Source organism: Thunnus albacares, chromosome 3, assembly GCF_914725855.1.
Source record: "Thunnus albacares chromosome 3, fThuAlb1.1, whole genome shotgun sequence".
NCBI classification, from domain to species: Eukaryota; Metazoa; Chordata; class Actinopteri; order Scombriformes; family Scombridae; genus Thunnus; species Thunnus albacares.
This window is the reverse complement of record NC_058108.1, coordinates 28,070,885-28,088,964: the sequence shown is the minus strand read 5'-3', so window position 1 is coordinate 28,088,964 and position 18,080 is coordinate 28,070,885. Positions and strand designations below refer to the sequence as shown.

Here is an 18,080-nt window from a genome sequence, read left to right as displayed (position 1 = left end):
CTCTACCGCATCCTGTCTGCTCCACACAGCGCGGTGGATCTGATTCGTCTGGGAGGAGGTCGGCTACGTTTCCTGGTAGCCAAGTCCGACCCAGAGGTCTCAGAGAAGATCAGTGCCTCATCCTGTTGACCGTGTCCGAGCGCCGCTGCCCCGCTAATAAACATACGCTACACGGGGACACGAGAGGGAGGACAGCGCAACAGTGACAACAAGGGATACAGATGTGTGCACTGACGAACAGGGTACACACAAACACACACCCCATGCGTACATTCGCCGCATGAAATATGAATGTGAAACCTAGCGTTAGCACAGCACAAAGCCAAGCAATCAAACTGGAGATAACGCTCCATGACTCCACTCCACAGCTGCCAGACCCGCTTCCCTAACAGCGACTCCTACCAGGTCTGCGTGACAGACAGAATCCATAACCCACTGCGACATCAAAGGAGTACGCTGCGAGGAAAGTCGCCTAATTAATCAGCGCTTGAGGTGGGCGAGGTCTAACCAGCCAGTATGCAGTCTGAGGGGGTTTTAAAGCACAGTAGATTGTTGGGTTTTAATTTCTCATCAGTCAGCCCTCGGAGCATGTGTGCACATTTTGACTTTTTTCCACCCGTATTTTAGAATAATTTGTATGGGTAATTCAGACATTAAGTAGCATGGTAAAAGAGCTACTCAGCTCTCAGACAAAGTGACTCTGAAACAGTTGGACACAAACTGAAAATGTATTTTACATTTCTAAAAGCATTTGCAAACAAACAAGTCAACACAGCCTCTCTGAGCCATGGATGTTTTACATAGTGCTTTTAGAGCGGAATGTTTTATAAACCTGTTTGTTAGCAACTCCCAAAGCACTATCAAAAACTAAACAAATTGTGTATTAATGTTGACTTTTGTACTGGAGAGTGTGTGGGGGGGGGGGAAGAGGCAGAGGAAGCAAGGACGTCAAGACATACAACCCAGCTCTCCGTTCTCTCATTTAACCTGAACTTTACCTCCACTGGAGAAAAAAAAAAAAAAAAGACGCATTGTCTAAGATTGACATGCGCAGGGGTTGTGCAGCTGTTGTTGGGACATTTTTTATTAACTATCTGATCATCATGCTTCACTTCAGAGCTTCTGATGTACAACCCAGGTGTGTACAATCACTTTTGTTGTGAATATGTTCTGTATGTATCTGGATTGAGGGTGTAAATAGTTTTTTTTTGTAAATATTTAACACTTGGTCACATATTGTTTGGACATTTAAAAGAGAAACTGCATTTGGAAGACAACTCTTTTTTTTTTTTCTTGAAATACACTGTATACTGGTCAGTAAACACTAAAAAGCTATACTGATGGAAAAAAAGAAAGCATTTTCTGGAATGAAATGCAAGAAAATATTTATTAGTTGTGTAGTTTTAAGTTATCATTTTATTTAAGAACCCCATTTTACCTTTTTCACAGCGGGTCATTAGGTCCAGCTGGAACATTGTCTCAACAGGTCACCTTTTGAAGAAGTTCTCAATGAACAGCCCAGGTCACTGCTTAGTCAGTTCTACATTCGTCCCTCTCTCCTGACCTCAGCCCCTCTGGGATGCCCCAGATAAGTGGTTCCCACCTTGAGGACAGGCCAAATTTTTAATGTCTTTCTACATTTATTGTGCATTTTTAATATCATTTACCACGTTAAAGCTAGGGTAGGCAATTTATTTTAGAAACATTTTTGTTGTATTTGTTGAAATTCTCTTTACATTCCGACAGCAATCGATAAATCAAATGCTGACCAAAAAGAAAAAACTCTGGTATCTGTGGCCTCGCAGGCCCGTAAAAACCCCGTCCAATCATTTCATTCGGCTCACATGAAATGATCAGATGGCCTACTTGCCTACCTATCTACCTACCTGCATGCATATGTGCACTCTCCCTCACCGTCCACCTCCTAAACCTCCTGTCACCAGACCCACAGCTCTGAACCAAGTCCCAGAGCGACGAGCAGCACCAGGGTGTAGAAACGGGTCAGTATCAGACCTGAAGCCGCAGTGAAGCATAAAAATCTATCACTGCTTTTCACTTCTGAGAGCCGAGTTCACTCTCTCTCCGGCGTGGTTGATAAGATTATAGGAGGTTCCGATGATCATACATTAGTTTTATTCTGCTTTGCGTTGATATTCCTGTCTTTTCCTTCCTTCTGCAATTTTTGCAGTCCCGTCACTTCCTATCTGACGGTATCCCACTGCTCGCAGTATTAATCGCTGTTGCGTTGCGCGCGCGTATGAAAAACGTGCATATGCCCGTGCTCGTCTGGTGGGAGGGGCTTAGGACAGAGAGGGGTCTTTCCCAGAAAACTGCCTACCCCAGCTTTAAATTGATGTGACATTTACATTGCTTATGTTTTACATATTTAGGTTTTCAAATATATTAAAACAGAGGAAGTAAAAAAAAAAAAATTAATTTCACTGTATTAAAAATGTGTAATATGCAGTAACACCTCAGTTAATGACAATGCAGTTGCTGGTCGTCATAGTAACGCAACACACCTTGTGGCTCACAAGTTTTTTCAGGTGTTCAGCAGAAAGGAGGGGATCCGTGACTGAAAATGTTTTTATGAAGCGCCGTGGTGTCAAAGTTTGGGAGCCACTGCGACTTTAATGTCACGTTCATGTCATGTGGGACGGACGGTAGCGATGGGAAAGATTCCTGTGTTCACATCATCAAGAAGGTTGTATAATTATAGAGTTGTTCATGTGAAGATTAAAATACTGTGCATTGACAATATAACACCATATTGATTAAATATGGGTTTTAATACATTGAACAACAATCTTTGGCTGATATGAGGCGTCCACAGTTGTTTGGCTTTCAGGCACTTCCACATTATTTAGTGCCATGTGAGATCTAATCAGAGTTTCCCAGTCATAACTAGAACTTGGATGCTCGTAATTACGGTACACAGCGTAAACCCTTCTGTAGGAAGGCTTTTTAGGACGTTTTTAATCCTGACTAGAAGTGCCACTAATTTTTATTTTCATTAATTGATTCATTTGTTAATTATTCTTCCACTTAATTATTTGCTTAGAGTGTCAAATGTCAGAAAACAGAACATTTCCCAGAGCTTGTTTTGTTTAACCAAGAGACCAAACCCCAAAGAGATTCAATGTACAAATGGTATAAACAAAGAGAAAAGTGGGAAAATCTTCACATTTGGGAAAGCGGAACCAGTGAAAATGCATACTTGACTAATTGATTAATGGTTTATAATCTTTTCAGCACTAATGTTGACACTTGTTTCTGTTGTTTATTGTTGCACCGTTTTGTTTGTTCTTATTCAAACACTGGTCAAAATTTCAGTCTGAGCACTGTTTCTTCTTTTCCATCAGTTTTGTTTTACTCTCAACTTTTGATTCTGTTCATCACTTTGCAGTAAAAAAAAAAAAAAAAAAAAATCTGTTTGTATGAAATCGATGCTATTTCTCTCATGCATGTCATTGTCATTATTTATACTGTTAAGGACGATGGTACTTAAGAATAAAGATTGTTGGATAATTGCATTTTCCTGCTTAGAAACTCAACATCACTGAATTTCAAACCCAACATGGCTCACAGGTGGTCACATGAAAGAAGACAAAAGAATATTTAAGTCAATGAGGAATTTAATTTGTGCTACACATTTTAACAAATCACAAAAACAGGAACATTTAAAAATACATATACTTCTCTATTTCCAGAATGTTTACGTATTGATGACAGCTGTTTTTACATATAGCAAAATATTTTTTCTTTTTTTTCAAAATAAGAAAAAATACCTTCTAAATAGCTTTGTCATTTAGCAGATAGAGCAGCATACAATCATTACGCATCTTTTTTTTTCTTTTTTTTTTCTAATAATGTGCAACAACAATCACTGAAATCTTGCGCAAATTGTGCCTGATTGCCAGCTAAAAAAAATGAGGCCTGTGTGAGGACATTCGGAAAAAAGCTAAAGGCAGAGTGAGAATGAGAGATTAGAGAGGGGGGAGAAAGTGCTGAAGAATATCTAATTAAGGCAGAGTCTGTGACAGGAATTGCCAACAGCTTGATGCCTCTGTAGAGACTGCTCGCTGAGGAGAGGGAGAGAGAGAGGTAGAAGGGGGAAAAGGGGGTAATTGACTTGAGGGAAAATTGAAAGCAAAAGAATAAGGAGCCAAGAATAGAGAAAGTGTCAAAAGTACCATACAGAAAGAAAGAAAGAAAGAAAGAAAAAAAAGACGAGAGCAGATGAAATTTGTGTGGTCATGTGTTGGTCCCGCCCTTCCTCTGATAAAAACTGATACAAGTCTACTGATGCAACATAATTGTCACCGCTGTAGTGTCACCGATCGTGTACTGTTAAAGAAGCGCTGTGTTAACATTCTAAAAAAAAAAAAAAAAAAGGTAAAGCTCTCTAAAGGTTAAAATTAAAATGACAAAAAAAAAATGTAGAAATATTTAAGGCTTTAAGGATTATTACAATAATGCTTCTCTGTGCTAAGACAAACAAACAAAACTGTACGCACAGGCTGTTCCATTTCTCCTCTTACCACTACTGAAACAAGAAAAAAAAAAAAAATTAAAACAACAATCAGTTTGTCTACATTAGGGTTAGCTCCACTTCAGTCAACTCCAAATAGTTGCCCTCCTTTTTTTTTTTTTTTTTTTTTTTGCCCTTCTCTGCAACTCCGCTGCCCAATCGCCCAGAAATATCCTGAATCTGAGGAGCTTCACACTGATAAACCAAACTGAGCTGAGCTGAAGTGAAGCGAGAACTGCAAACTGCTGGTTTGAACTTTGTTTATTCCTCGATTTCTCTTCTTCAAAGACTCATCCTTCTTTTTTTTTTTTCCAAGAGTGCTTTACAGAGAAGGCAAGAGGAAGAGACACCTCACATTCTGGTCTTGGCCTTAAAATAAACATCTTTCATTTCTTTTCTGAGAGAGAAAACTTGTTATATTTCTTCTCCCGCATAATTCTGTAAGGACTGACTTAATGAGGAGTACAATCATATTCATAACAGTCTCCCAAGCACCATCAGCTTGGTATGAGCATATGTAGCTAAGCCCTCTCTACCGTGCTGTCCACAGCTGTGTTTAACTACACAATATATCAACTCTGATCATCACAGCTTCTTCTGTGAACGAAGGCCATTCAGATCTCTGAACACACCGTCCCTGGTTTTAAACCAGGCAGTGAGTCTGATCAGAAGTGAGGAGAGGTGAGTTCTTTGGCCTGAGAGTGATAGTAACCGATGCTTCTGATCCGTCAACTAGAGGAAAGGTCGTATCTGAGATATCCTCAACCGTTCGTATAGAATAAGTAGTGCTGAAGTGATTTTAATATGCATAACGCTCTCATAAGCTTAATGTCCTTACTCGTTTGTGTTGTCAGTGAATAATGGATTACATTAAAAAGACTGTAAAGCTGAAAAATCCTGAAAAAAATTACTTTTTAAAGTCAGAAAGTATTTGAAAAGTTTTCATCTATTTTTGACCAAAATATATGATCCTTACGATTAAATTCCCTTCTGTTGAGAGAGGCTGCCTGTACATTTTTTGGCCATGTCGGCTGCAGTCATATCAAATGAGTATAAAAGGCGAAGCAGTTAGGGGGATGATAAGGAGGCTGTCCATTAGGTACCTGGTAAGAAGCCCTAGGTTTTACTTCCTAGGGTCGTGGGTTTGTGATGTCATGGCAACGATAACGGGCTGCTGGGCAGGTGTGACTTGATGCGGAGCAGGTTCAGTCCCTCCCTCGTCCTCCATCTTCAGCCGCTTGGCCTGGGGCTCATCTGGCTGCTCGGCTAAAGTTTCTGCACTGGGCTGTCTGCTCACCAGCACTGGAGGGGAGCTGGAGGCCTGGGCAGCCAAGATCTGGAGAGGACTACTCAGGCCTGGAAAGGAAAGGAGAGTGCTGGAGTCAGTATCTACTGTATGTAAATAAGCACAGACTGTCTGGAACTTCAGTATTTTATATTTTGTCCCATCTTTACTGGTAAAAAAGTAATTACCCAGTAGTAATTATAACGACTGGTCAATGTGTATGGCAGGGATTGCGAAAAAATATATACCTGAGGCATTAGCAAGGCTGGTTGCTGTGGCAACAACAGCAGTGGTGTGTTTTCCATTCTGGGTAACAGGACGAACAGGAAGTTGATGTAAACCAGGGGCCAGGTTACGTCCATCCCCGCCCTGCACCGCGCTGTCCACCGTCTGAATCACTCGCTCTCTGTTCAGCTGGGCTTCTGAGGGGAACACATGAAACCATTCCAACATGTTAACATGAAAAACTAGCCAACGAATACTGACGTGCACATGTTTGATCACTGGCTGGATTAAAATGAACTCATAAGCCATTTAAAGAGTAATGGTCTAGATTAGCAGTACTCAAACACACAGCCTATCGTATAACTTAACTCGTGCCATGAAACTGGGCACAGAAAAAGGTGATACTGCCAGACAGAGGCACTGATCCAAATGTTCACTGGTCGAGCTGCAGTATGAACACAGACATTGTGATGAACTGCAGGAGAATGAAAGCATTTCTTTGTCCTTTTCTCTTGATCAACTTTTCTTTGCAAAAATTTGAGAACGACACCTTACTGCTGCATAAGCGATAACCTGCTCGCACCACTGAGTGACTGACAACTTGTTGCCATGGTAATGATATTATCATCCTCTTGACTGGACTTGGAGTGAACACACACAAAGAAACAGGTGACGAGTGCGAACACACACAGACGACTTGTGTTGTCTCGCAGTCTGCGGCGTGTCACATACAGTAAACGGACATGTTCGATCACACTAGCGCCGCTCGAACACAAGAATATCCCTACAGAACGCAGTAAGTTTCACCTGGTTTGGATTGATCTGTAGTTTGGATTTGGATAACGCATCTCTTAACCTTTGACACGTTCAAAACTAACATAAATGCTTGAATGTAAGAATTTAGTTTAGTTAAAACAGATTCCCGCGCCTGTACCTCTGAGCTCACTGTTGCTGTCCGCTCCTCCTTGTAGTCCTGACAAAGTGCCAACAGAAGGGGCGCTGTACCCATTTGGAGGGTTGGAAGGTGGGGGAGCGCTGGTGACCACCCGCAGCATAGTGACAGAGGACTGAGGGGAGTTCTGGAGCACGTGGATGGGCTGGACTTGGCCGCCGCCACCTGGAACTAAAGCAAGGGCTTTCCCCAGGCCTGAGGGCAAGACTGATGGGTGAGGGGGCGCTGCCATGATGACAGGCTGAGCGCTGACTGGAGATCCTACACAGAGATGGACACAAATAACAATTTCAGCTGTTTGACAGTGTATATAAAAGTGTATTTTGCATGTATTTCAATGCGTTTGTGTACATACTCACCTGGGGCGCTCTGAGAGTACCTATACTCAGGTACAGATGCCAGTTTGTTAGCCAGCTGCTCGTGGTGGTCGTGGGGGATAGGAGAGCCCTCCCTGCTCAAACATTCAGGAGTCTGAAGCCCACTGGATGGAGGAGAAAGAAGTCCCTGATGGGTCGGGGATGCAGGGGCACTCCTGGAAAAACAGGCAGAGACACCAAAGAAAACAATTAACACATCAGGAGACTACTGCTAACATGTAGAGACCCTCCACTTGCCAGTACCTTCTGCTGAATAGAATAACCTAGAAATTAGACTTACTTTGTTCTATCCAATCAAATGATAGCCAGGAGTAGAAGCAGAAAGAAGGGAGAAGGGGTTAACAGAGTCAAATCGGAAGAGACAGAGCATATGTCGTGTGTCTGACAGTCTTGGGAGTACGTTTGTGCACACATGCAAATGCAGTTGAAGGTCACGGTGACTCACCTGGAGGAGAGAGGTCCAAAGGGCGTCCTGAAGCAAGCCACCCCTCTTTGCCGTCGTTTCCTGAAGGCTTGCTCCACCAACTTGCTCTCGGAGGCAGAATCCACACGCCAAAAACTCCCTTTCCCAGGCTCATCCTGAGAGCGGGCCACTTTCAGAAAGTAGCGGTTGAGGGACAGGTTGTGTCTGATTGAGTTCTGGAGAAAGGCGAAATAGATCATAGTGTGTTTTGTTAATGGATGCAAAGAGGTTCATTTGAATCAAGGTATCAGAGCCTGAATAGAAAGGCCTAAAACCTTGATAGAAAAAGATTTGAGTGCACAAGTTTTCCCTTTCCTTTAGTTCACGAAAGAGGAGCCTACCTGCCAGCCTTTGTCTGCTGTACGATAGTAAGGGTAGTGTTTGGTGATGTGGGCGTAGATGCCACTAAGAGTCAGCTGTTTGTCCGGTGCAGAAGAGATAGCCTGGACTATCAGCTGCGCATAGGAATAAGGTGGCTTGGACTCATCCTGGACAAAAGAGAAACCAGTATTAATATACGCACATATTGTACAAGCAACCAGCTTGAAAACTACCAGTTAAATGGTTATTTGTGTTCTTCAGAGAAATCAACTTTGGGATAGTGTTTCTGGATCTTCACCTTGGGGCTGTCACCGCCAGCTGACTCCCCTCTTTGCTCACTTCCCCCTCCTCTCTGCTCAACAATGCTTCGTCTCTGCTCAGAAACAGCCTTGGCAGCATATTCAGCTGCTAACTGGAGGTCAGAGGTCACGTTGCGTCCATAGCGATACCCTGATGACCCTGCCCCTCGTGGACTGGCCGGACAGGAATTAGGAACACTAGAAGTAAACAGAGAGTCTGTGTTAATGGCTTAAATCTTCTGAAAGAAAGACATCTGCCAGTGTCAAAATAATATGGACAAGACAATTCATTTCATCGTGCTCTTAAAGAGCGGGAGATCATTAATGATACTGGTCATCACGCAGAACAGAAAACTGAAAATCAAAACAGTTTTCTTGGGCCAACCCGTGTCGCACTGGGATAAAGGTTTTGGACAAATACAACGTAGAATGTATGTGTCCATGTCACTCTGGGTATGTAAACATGTTCTCAGAGTACAGACAGACGATCTGTCAATATTAACTTTGATTCCAGCAGATGTGTATTACAAATGTAAACAGGTCATCTACAGTATAGCCTCTAAATGACATCCCGGTCAGACAGGCCCTTGGTCGTTCCATGTTCCTTTTTCTGTGTGTGTTCCTATGTTAGTTGATCACTTTCTGGTCTGTATTTTCACTATTAATTGTTAATGTTCTATGAATTCTTACTATTTGTTACCAGTAGTTTGTATTTTTTTTTGCATAGAGGAGTTTGATGGGAGGGTATTTGTGTGTGTGTGTGTGTGTGTGTGGGGGGGGGGGGGGGGGGGGGGGGGGGGGGTAAAAGGGTAAAGGGGATGATATGATATGATACTTTTATTATTCCTTTTTTTTTGTCTATGTTTTAAAAATAATAAAAAAATAACCTTCAAAAACTTTCCAGAATCACTAATAACTCAAACATACAGAAAACGGTAATGCTTCTGGGAAGGGAGGCTAATAATAAAATTATGTAAAAACAGAAAAACTTTACATGACTGACAATAGTCTGTCAACTAATGAGTATGAAGGCCTAATAAAGCCACAGGAAAACAAGGAGCGATTTCTATTCCGCATTTCAGTTTCAATGTTTTACTGAATACTGTGAGCGATTTGAAAATACAGGGGAAAAAAAAAAGGTAGAATGCACGGGGAAATTACACTTAAGTATATTCATCATTTCTTTATGACGGCAAGAAGTGAATAAATTGTGTCTTTGAAAAATCCAGCACAATTTAAAACAATCATAAATAATCCTTTTCAACATATTAGTGACAAATGTTGTGCAAAAATACACACACAAGGACACACTTTCTCTTACACACACAGTTACCGGAGCTGAGTTTGGAACAATGGTTACAGCTCAGTTCCGCTGTGTTCGAAACAAGTGATCATAAAACACACAACAATGAGCTGAAATACTCAAAAGTGTGTTAATTATTAACTAGGTTTTATCTGTTGCTGTTGAGAGACAGAACGCAGGAAAAAGCCAGTAACTTATTATACAACACACACCTGCTTCTGTTAGTAAAGTAAACACTGGTTTCTGGGAGAGTCAGTGTGCTTTGATTTGCCTTTGGCAACACAGAGCCACAGATACAGAGAGCGAGAGAGTAACACACACACACACACACATACACACACACACACACACACACACACACACACATACACACACACAGACAGGGAGAGAAGAGGATATGTTTTTTTTGGCTGAGGAAAACAGGCTGTACGCTCTGTTTTGAAAATGTCCCAGTAAGCTCAGTGTTGGGGAAAAAAAAATGAATGAAGACGAACAGAAACAATAATAAGGCTCAGGGACATCTGAAGCGTGAAAACATATCTGTATTTCTACACACTTTAATAACATTAAAAGTTATATGTGCCTCAATGAGGAGCAAGGATTGTCGTTTCTTTCCCCTGACACGCTCACAACAACCTTTTCACCCCCTCTGCTTGAGCACGAGGGCCGGCAGCACATGTGAACGCTGCCGAGGGGAGAAGAATGTTATTATATACGTTTAAGTTGCCAAACAGGAAAAGTGACTCTTACCACCATGTGAACGACACTGTTGCTGTTTGAAAGGTGCTTTTACATAATACTCTTCCGTTGTTTGTACTGTATGAGGGTACTCTGAAGGAAGGTGGCACAACAATCTGCCCGAAAAAGGCCACAGTGAAGAGTGGTGGAGAGATGTATGAGCGAGCGTCTTTTACTCTTGTGTGTGTTGTGTGTGCGTCCACGTGCGAGAGAACAGGAGCTGAAGGCAGAGCGGGAGGGGTGGGGGGGCTCTGAAAAGGAAACCACGAATGGACGGAAAAACGGCCTACAGGCAAAACAATCTGCCCAATAGCCAATCACACGCCTTGAAGCTGCAGCCATTCCATATAAGGCATGCACACACAAGCTCACATTGGTGGGGATGTGTGGCGTAATGACAGACACCGGCCACCAGAGGGCACGCTCAGCAACCACCACACTTGGCCAGTCGCACATGCTGTATACATTTATAGAGCAGTGATTTTCAAACATGTGCTAACGCAGCTCATTAGAGTGCAGGTTTCCATCCCAACGGAAACACCGCAGCAGCTAATGAGTAAACCTTCAACCAGAAAAGGATGGTATCAGTGAAAAAAATGAGCTGATATATGTTTGTGGTTTGGGGGAAAAAATCTGCTGGCCTTTGGGGTCAGTTGGACATGAGCAAAAACCAAAGGAAACTTTGCAAGAAGCACAAATATGATCACACGTGCACAGATCAAAGACAAAGTGAGAAGGTAAACTGCTCATATATTGTAAATAATGTTCATGATATTATGATTAATTATGAATCTGTTAACGGAAGTAGTGTCTTGGTCATTTCACATATTCATGAGGATATGTCCTTCCATTTCTAATGCTCCTTTTGCCAAACATAAAAAACTGACATTAAAGTTAAAAAGAGTATAATTAATGGTCATTCATAAAGGAAGTCTACATAAAATAAAACTTATTTAAACTCATATCTGGAAACTTGAGTCATTCACTGAAGCTTAGCATTTATCTTAACAGTCACAATAATTAACTGAAAGTGTCTTCAAAACATTGCTTCCAAATACTGCACAAGTAAAAACATTGCCTCCCGCTGCTCGCATCTGAGCATTGGTTCCTGTGCACATATATACATATATCTATATATATGCAGCAACATGTTGTGTTTGCATGTATTTCCGTGCATCTGTAGGTGTTCATATCTCTGAGTGTTTGAGGGTTTCTCCGTACCTGATGGTGCCTGTGGGCGAGGGCAGCGGAGAGCCAAACGCCCTGATGTGCTCTTCATGCTGCTGCACTGTGGGAATGCTGATTTTGAGAGGGGAAATGTGGGGCAGAAGCGGGCGAGGGGGAGGAGATGGATGCTCTTTCTCTCTGTGCTCCTCGAGCTCCAGGAGCGACAGGAACTGGATCTTGATTACTGTACTGGGAAAACGAAACATACACCTAGAGGGAAGAGGAGCAGGAAGCGCAGCACAGAGGAGAAGAGAAAGTGGAAACAAAAGTCTGATTAGTACATCCTCTTTTCCAAGGTCAAAAACGTTCAATTTATGTTTTTACACATATCGGGGGGAAAAAAAATCTGCCATGAGTAACAAAATGTATGTCTGTTGTGGATCTTCAATTTAGAAATATTTAATCACGAAGCAATGACACTTCCACTTGGACTGTGTGGGTTCCTTTCTTTAATATAACTCTTATAATCCTTAAACAAACACACTCACACATTAAAAAAAAAAAAAAAGACTGGTCTTGACTTAACACAAGACCTGATAGCCTGCTTTTCCTCTTCGCTTCAGCTTTCAGCAGGTCTGGACAACTGTCTCAAATAAAAGCATGTCCAGGCCCAAGTTAGTTCAAGCTTTAACAAAACTCTTAAAATAATTATGTGTGGGGTGGATTGAACAAATGCTTTACAATGGAACCTTAAAGACTAATGCTAATAGTTTAAAATATTCCCAGGCAGAAGGATCAGTGTAGTTAAGTCTTTGCGACTGCAACCATCCTATCTGACCAACTATGATGACTGTGTCTTTGAACAGGAAACTAAATCCCTACTAATTCTAGGGGTGCCGAGCTCAGGCTCAGACCTCCCTGTGGAGAGGAACCAATGAAGAGAAAACATCCACACAGGACCGCAAATGTGCTGTAAGCAGTTTCAGACAGTTACACCAGTCTATGAAAAAAAAAATATATATATTGGAAGAAAAGTTCCATCTTCTCTCTCTTCAACTTGTCTCCTGAAATACTGCTGCTGCCAATCCAACACTAGATGCATGAACAGACTGCACACAGCTAGAGCAGAACATCATCAACAATCGTGTGTCCGTGCAAGAAGAGTACTAGTGAGAGGAGGCCACCAACAAGCCAACGTCAACTCTGAAGTCGCTGCAGGGTTGCATGACGGGATGGGAAACTGTACTACTGTACGTAAAACTGCTGCTTATTTCCTTTAACAGCCCGAGCTGTGCTGCAGGGTAGCAAATAGAAAGCCACTGTTGAAAGAACTCACATGACGTTTCAGCTAGAGTTTGCTGGTTTGCTAAAGGGCACGTGGGAAACTTTAGACATAATAGAAGAATGTTTAACGGTCTGATAAAAGCAAGTTTGAGTTTCTTGGCCATCAAACTAAATGCTGTGATTGGTGAAATCAAAACACGTCAACCCCACAACGCAGCATGATGGTGGCAGCATCATGCTTCACTGCAGCAGGCCCTGGAAGGCTTGTGGAAGTAGAAGGTAAAATGAACAAAGAAAATCTGCTGCAGCCTGTAAAACAACTTTTAACTTAATTTTTTAATTAATTTTTTTTTTTTTTTTTTTTTTAAACAGCAAGACAATGACCCTTAACGTTAAGATAAACCTACACAGGAATAGCTTAAAAACAACAACGTTAATGTTCTGGAGCAGCCAAGTCAGAGTCCAGGCCTCAGTCCAACACAGAATTTGAGGCAGGACTTAAAAGTTGCTGTTCACTCAACATCCCAGTGAAACGTGACAGAGCTTGAGCAGTTCTGTAAAGAGAACGGAAGAAAATTGATACAGGCTAAACCACAAAGATTTCAAAGCTGTAATTTCTGCCAAAGGTGCCTCTGCTAAAGTTTGAAGGGGGGTGAACACTTGTGGCAAGCGACTGTTTTGTGTTTATATTTATACTCAGCTGTAGTCAATCTGAAGAGATGTGTTGATACTTAGCCTAAAGGCTGATTTATCACAAGTCGCTCGACAGAAATGACGTATTTTCAACAGAAAAAAAGTGTCACTTTCCGTGCCGACACTTTCCTTTCTTGTCATGCACCTGGAGAATTTTGTCATGTCACGAACACCGTCATATTTTGTCATGCAATGTGACTGAGTAGTGTTACTAACGTTGCCACGGAGATTTTAGTTTTCACTGAACGTCTTTATTGATATTTTGGTCACTTTAGATAACTTGTAACATCCTTGTATAAATAGTCCTGGTCGGAATGATATATTATAACTTAACAAGCTGGCTGGAGGATTGGCTGCAGTTAAGGCTGCAGCTTTAAGTGTCAGCAGTGTCAAATCACCCAATTAATCCAATGAGATTCAAAGCTGTAAAAACAAAAGAGGAGAACGTCTTCAGTGTTGTAAATGTTCCAGGAAACTGAAAAGATAAATTAACTGTCTATTCCAGATTTGAAGAGCTTCCAGGTTTAACTCAGCTAGACCTGCAATAATTAGTCGATTGACAAAATTAAACCTGCAACTGTTCTGATAATTAAATAATTGTTTTTGTCACTTTTTTTTAAGCAAAATTGCCCCAAATTTGCTTGTTCCAACTTGTCAAATATGAGGATATTTATGGTTTTCTTTGTCGTCTGTGATGGTAAACTGAATATTTTGGAGTTTTGGACTGTTGGTTGGACAAAACAAGACATTTGCAGATGTCATCTTGGGCTGTGGAAATTTATAAACAGCCATTTGTCACTACTTTAATAGATCAAACAACTTATCAATCATGAAAATGATTGTTAGTTGTAGCCCTAAACTCAGCACAGTTTTCCAGGTCACTTCATAATCCTGACACAGGCCACTGGGCTACAACAGCATATGGTGGACATGGCCTTTGGCATGTATGTCTTGTGTTTACTCCATGTGCGCCTGCAATGTGGATGTCATTTCAGCCTGCACTTCCGGCTCAATGCCCGACACACCCCCAAACAGTCTTGACAACCAATCAGATGAATATATTTGCACAACCCCCTTCCAAAACCATCATGTGATTGACACACAGACACAGAGACAGACAGACAGACACACACACACACACAATCACAGCTTTCTGTTCTAAGATTGCTACTGTATTTAAATGAAGGCAAAATATTTAACCTGGAAATAAGTGATAACTATATTTAAACATCAGGTGGCTCATTTTGTTAAAAATAAATAAATAAATCCACACATTTGCAGTTTCATCACAAACACACCTCCTCCCACAGGAGCAGTAAGCTGAGCTGTCATCGGTGTGTCTGTTTACATTAATGTTTACGTGACGGCGACACGTTGGCTTGAAGCCCCGCAGCTAATTTACTTAACTCTAACACTAACATAATCGCATTGAAAACAGTTGTGACACGACTTTAATCAGCCATAAGAATTACAGACGTGAAATTTGTTTCAAGTTCTGATATTTTTAAAAGTCAATGAAGCCACACGCTTCAAGCAACATCACTTTCACATTTGCTAACCAGCTAGCACCACCATGGCTTGACAGTAGGCCGAGTGAAGCTAAATTTGCTAACGGCTAATTCTGGTTCAGAAAGTGGGGTGAAGGTTCCCTTCAGGGGGTCCGGACATCCGACATATATTTTTAAACTTCATTATGAATTCAAGTGGAGACATCTTCAAGTTCATACACTGTTTAATCCGAGGTTACAGTTACAACCATCCGACTCAGACCGCTCTTACAGGGGTGTTGTGATAAACTTTGTATCCCGGTCATAATCTGTGTCCCCCGTTCAAGCCGTTTGAATATGGAGGTCGTTTGGCAGTTAGAATGAATTTTCCCTGTCAAAAATGTCTCCTCACTGTAAACTAGAAAACGCCACAAAACCAGTTAAGTGTTAACACAACCTTGGTGACAATGTATGTTTATTTTAATCCGAGTCGTGTGGGATATGCTACGAGAAATGGGTTATTTAGATTTTGTTCCAACGGTTTGATTCAACCGTTGGATGTGAGGGGGAAGCTGACGTCTGTCCATCGGTTGGGCAGATGTATACAATAAATACAGACGTATATGTAAGTTTGTGAAGCCCTGCAACAGTCAACCGCCGTGTTGCCATAATTAGCCTGTGTGTAGCTATGCTAACCGACGGGACTCACTCTCTGGGCAGCGGTAGTGGCGGCGCTCCTCTCCGCTGGAAGACCCCGTCAACGAACACGCCGTTCTTGCCCAGACACCGGAGAGAGAAGCCGTTCGCCTCGTCGTAGGTGATCTGCAAGTGTCGCCGTGAAATGAAGCTCGAGTGACCCATGTTGATGTCCACGGAGCCGTGAGACGAGTTCCGGCCTATGGTGACCGTCCTCTGGCGCATGACAAACTCAAAGTCCCGGCCCTCAAGTCTGGCCAGGGCCTGCGGAGGAGGGGACATGAGGCGCACGGGACGAATCCCGGCGTCGGTGCGGGCTTCCATCAGCGGAGGACCCAAGAGGGCGAGCGAGGGCTGGTGATAGCCGTGCGAGGTCACCGCGACGCGCACGGGGCTGCACGGTGCTGACTGTAAAGCAAGCAGGGCTCGAGCTCCGGTGTCGTCCCGGTAGTCTGCCATCTTCTTTAGGAGGGTCAACACACTCACTCACTCACACGCACACACACACACACACTTTACTTCTCGCACACACAGAGTTGCAACGTGAGAGTTTTCGGCCAGGGCACTTGTTCGCTCCGTGGCTGTCGGAACAACATGGAGTCCGGGTCGGTGCAAGAACAGGAACGGAGTGCCCGCAGGAACCGGACTGGTGCTGCGTTCACGGCCCTCTCGTAAACTGCCCTTCAAAGAAAATCATACAAGACTCAATAGTTACACCACATATACATACTGTACTGTGCAAAAGTTTTAGACACTAAAAGTAAAGTGAGCATGCTTTTACAAAATTATGCTATAAATACTTTTTATTCATCAATTAATCTCAAACAAAGTTCAGTAAACAGAAAAAACTTCAATCAATGTTTGGTGGGACCACGCTTTGCCTTTAAAACAGCACTAGTTGTTTTTTTCCTTTTGTATGTGTATATTTTTTTTTATTTTTGCCTGTTTGTTTCTCATCTCCTTTGAAATTACATTAAAACTGTACTGAATGTATGGAATGTTTAAGTAAAAATAAAATTAAAAAAACAGCACTAGTTCCCCTCGCTACACCTGCACACAGGTGAATTTTTTAGGTCTTTGGCAGGCAAGTTGTTCCAAGCAGCTTGGAGAAGTTGCCACAGTTTTTCTGTGGATTTAGGCGTCTCAGTTGCTTCTGTCTCTTCATATAATCCCAGACTGACTCATGATGTTAAGATCAGGTCTCTGTGGGGGCCAAACCATCTATTGCAGGACTTCTTCTTCTTCTTCTTGTAGGTGAAGATAGTTTTTTATGACTGCGGCTGCATGTTTGGGGTCATTGTCATGCTGCAGAATAAATCTGGGACTGATCAGATGCCTCCCTGATGGTATTGCATAATGAATAAGAATCTAAACATCTAAAGTGCCTAAAACTTTTGCACAGTACTGTATATACCAACCCTCTATCATCTGTATGCAATATTCACTCAATAGAATTACATTTTCTTCTCCTAAATACAACACTAAATAATTTGTAGTTGGAGTCTCCATTCTCATTCTTAATTAAAACACAAATGATTTCTGAGCAGTCAACTCTACCCCTATGTTTCCATAGGTGGGAGTTTCTTTTGGGTGTGTATATTTTGCCTGTCAGTTGACAATCTTCAAACAGATCCAAGATTTCTCTTGCAAATGGATAGTCAAGTCAATTTTTTCTGTATAGCCCAATATCACAAATCATACCTTTTCCTCAGGGGGCTTTACATTCTGTACAGCAATACAACATCCTTTATCCTTTGACCCTTGATTTGAATAAGAAAAAAGCTCCCTAAAAAAACTTTAACAGGGGGAAAAATGGAAGGAACCTCAGGGGGAACAACAGACGAGGGATCCTTCTCCCAGGACGGACAGACAAGCAATAGATGTTGTGTGTACAGAACAGACCAAGAAAGCCACATTACAGAAATATAGCATGGAAATTAGGATGACAAAAGGATACATATTACAGTTTCATACATCTTGGATGTTCAAATAGTTAGGCTAACAAATATTTGATCATCACAGGGTAGTTTGTTTTTATTTAACAAACAATACACTGATTTACTAAAATATCTTAACTGAGGTGTGCTTATCCCAAGTTTAAAGATTTTTGGGGCTGCAAACAGGACATATAGAAAGTGATTGTTAATATGTGTGCAGTATGTCCTTTTGGTTTGGTAAAATAACACAAGCACAAGTAGGCCTAAGGAAAGGCAAGTTTATTTGTATAGCACCTTCTGCCGAGGAATTTCAAAGTGCTTC

General features: G+C 41.9%; 2 protein-coding genes across 2 annotated transcripts in view; one reads left to right on the top strand and one right to left on the bottom strand.

Annotated features, from left to right (window-relative positions):
- radil (Ras association and DIL domains) overlaps positions 1-4,427 on the top strand; it is a 28,686-nt gene extending 24,259 nt beyond the window's left edge. Inside the window, exon 22 of the mRNA XM_044347450.1 lies at positions 30-4,427. Within this exon, the coding sequence (XP_044203385.1) occupies positions 30-129 (100 nt within the window). The 3' untranslated portion in view covers positions 130-4,427. The remainder of the gene's footprint in view (positions 1-29) is intronic.
- Positions 3,618-16,451, bottom strand: foxk1 (forkhead box K1). Its single transcript, XM_044347446.1, has 9 exons — positions 15,835-16,451; positions 11,716-11,931; positions 8,453-8,651; positions 8,175-8,321; positions 7,816-8,009; positions 7,353-7,525; positions 6,976-7,254; positions 6,065-6,238; positions 3,618-5,887 (listed from the first exon to the last, which is right to left on the bottom strand). Exons 1-9 carry the CDS (start codon positions 16,278-16,280, stop codon positions 5,655-5,657), a joined length of 2,061 nt encoding a protein of 686 aa, XP_044203381.1. The 5' UTR covers positions 16,281-16,451; the 3' UTR covers positions 3,618-5,654.
- Between the last annotated feature and the right edge of the window lie 1,629 nt (positions 16,452-18,080).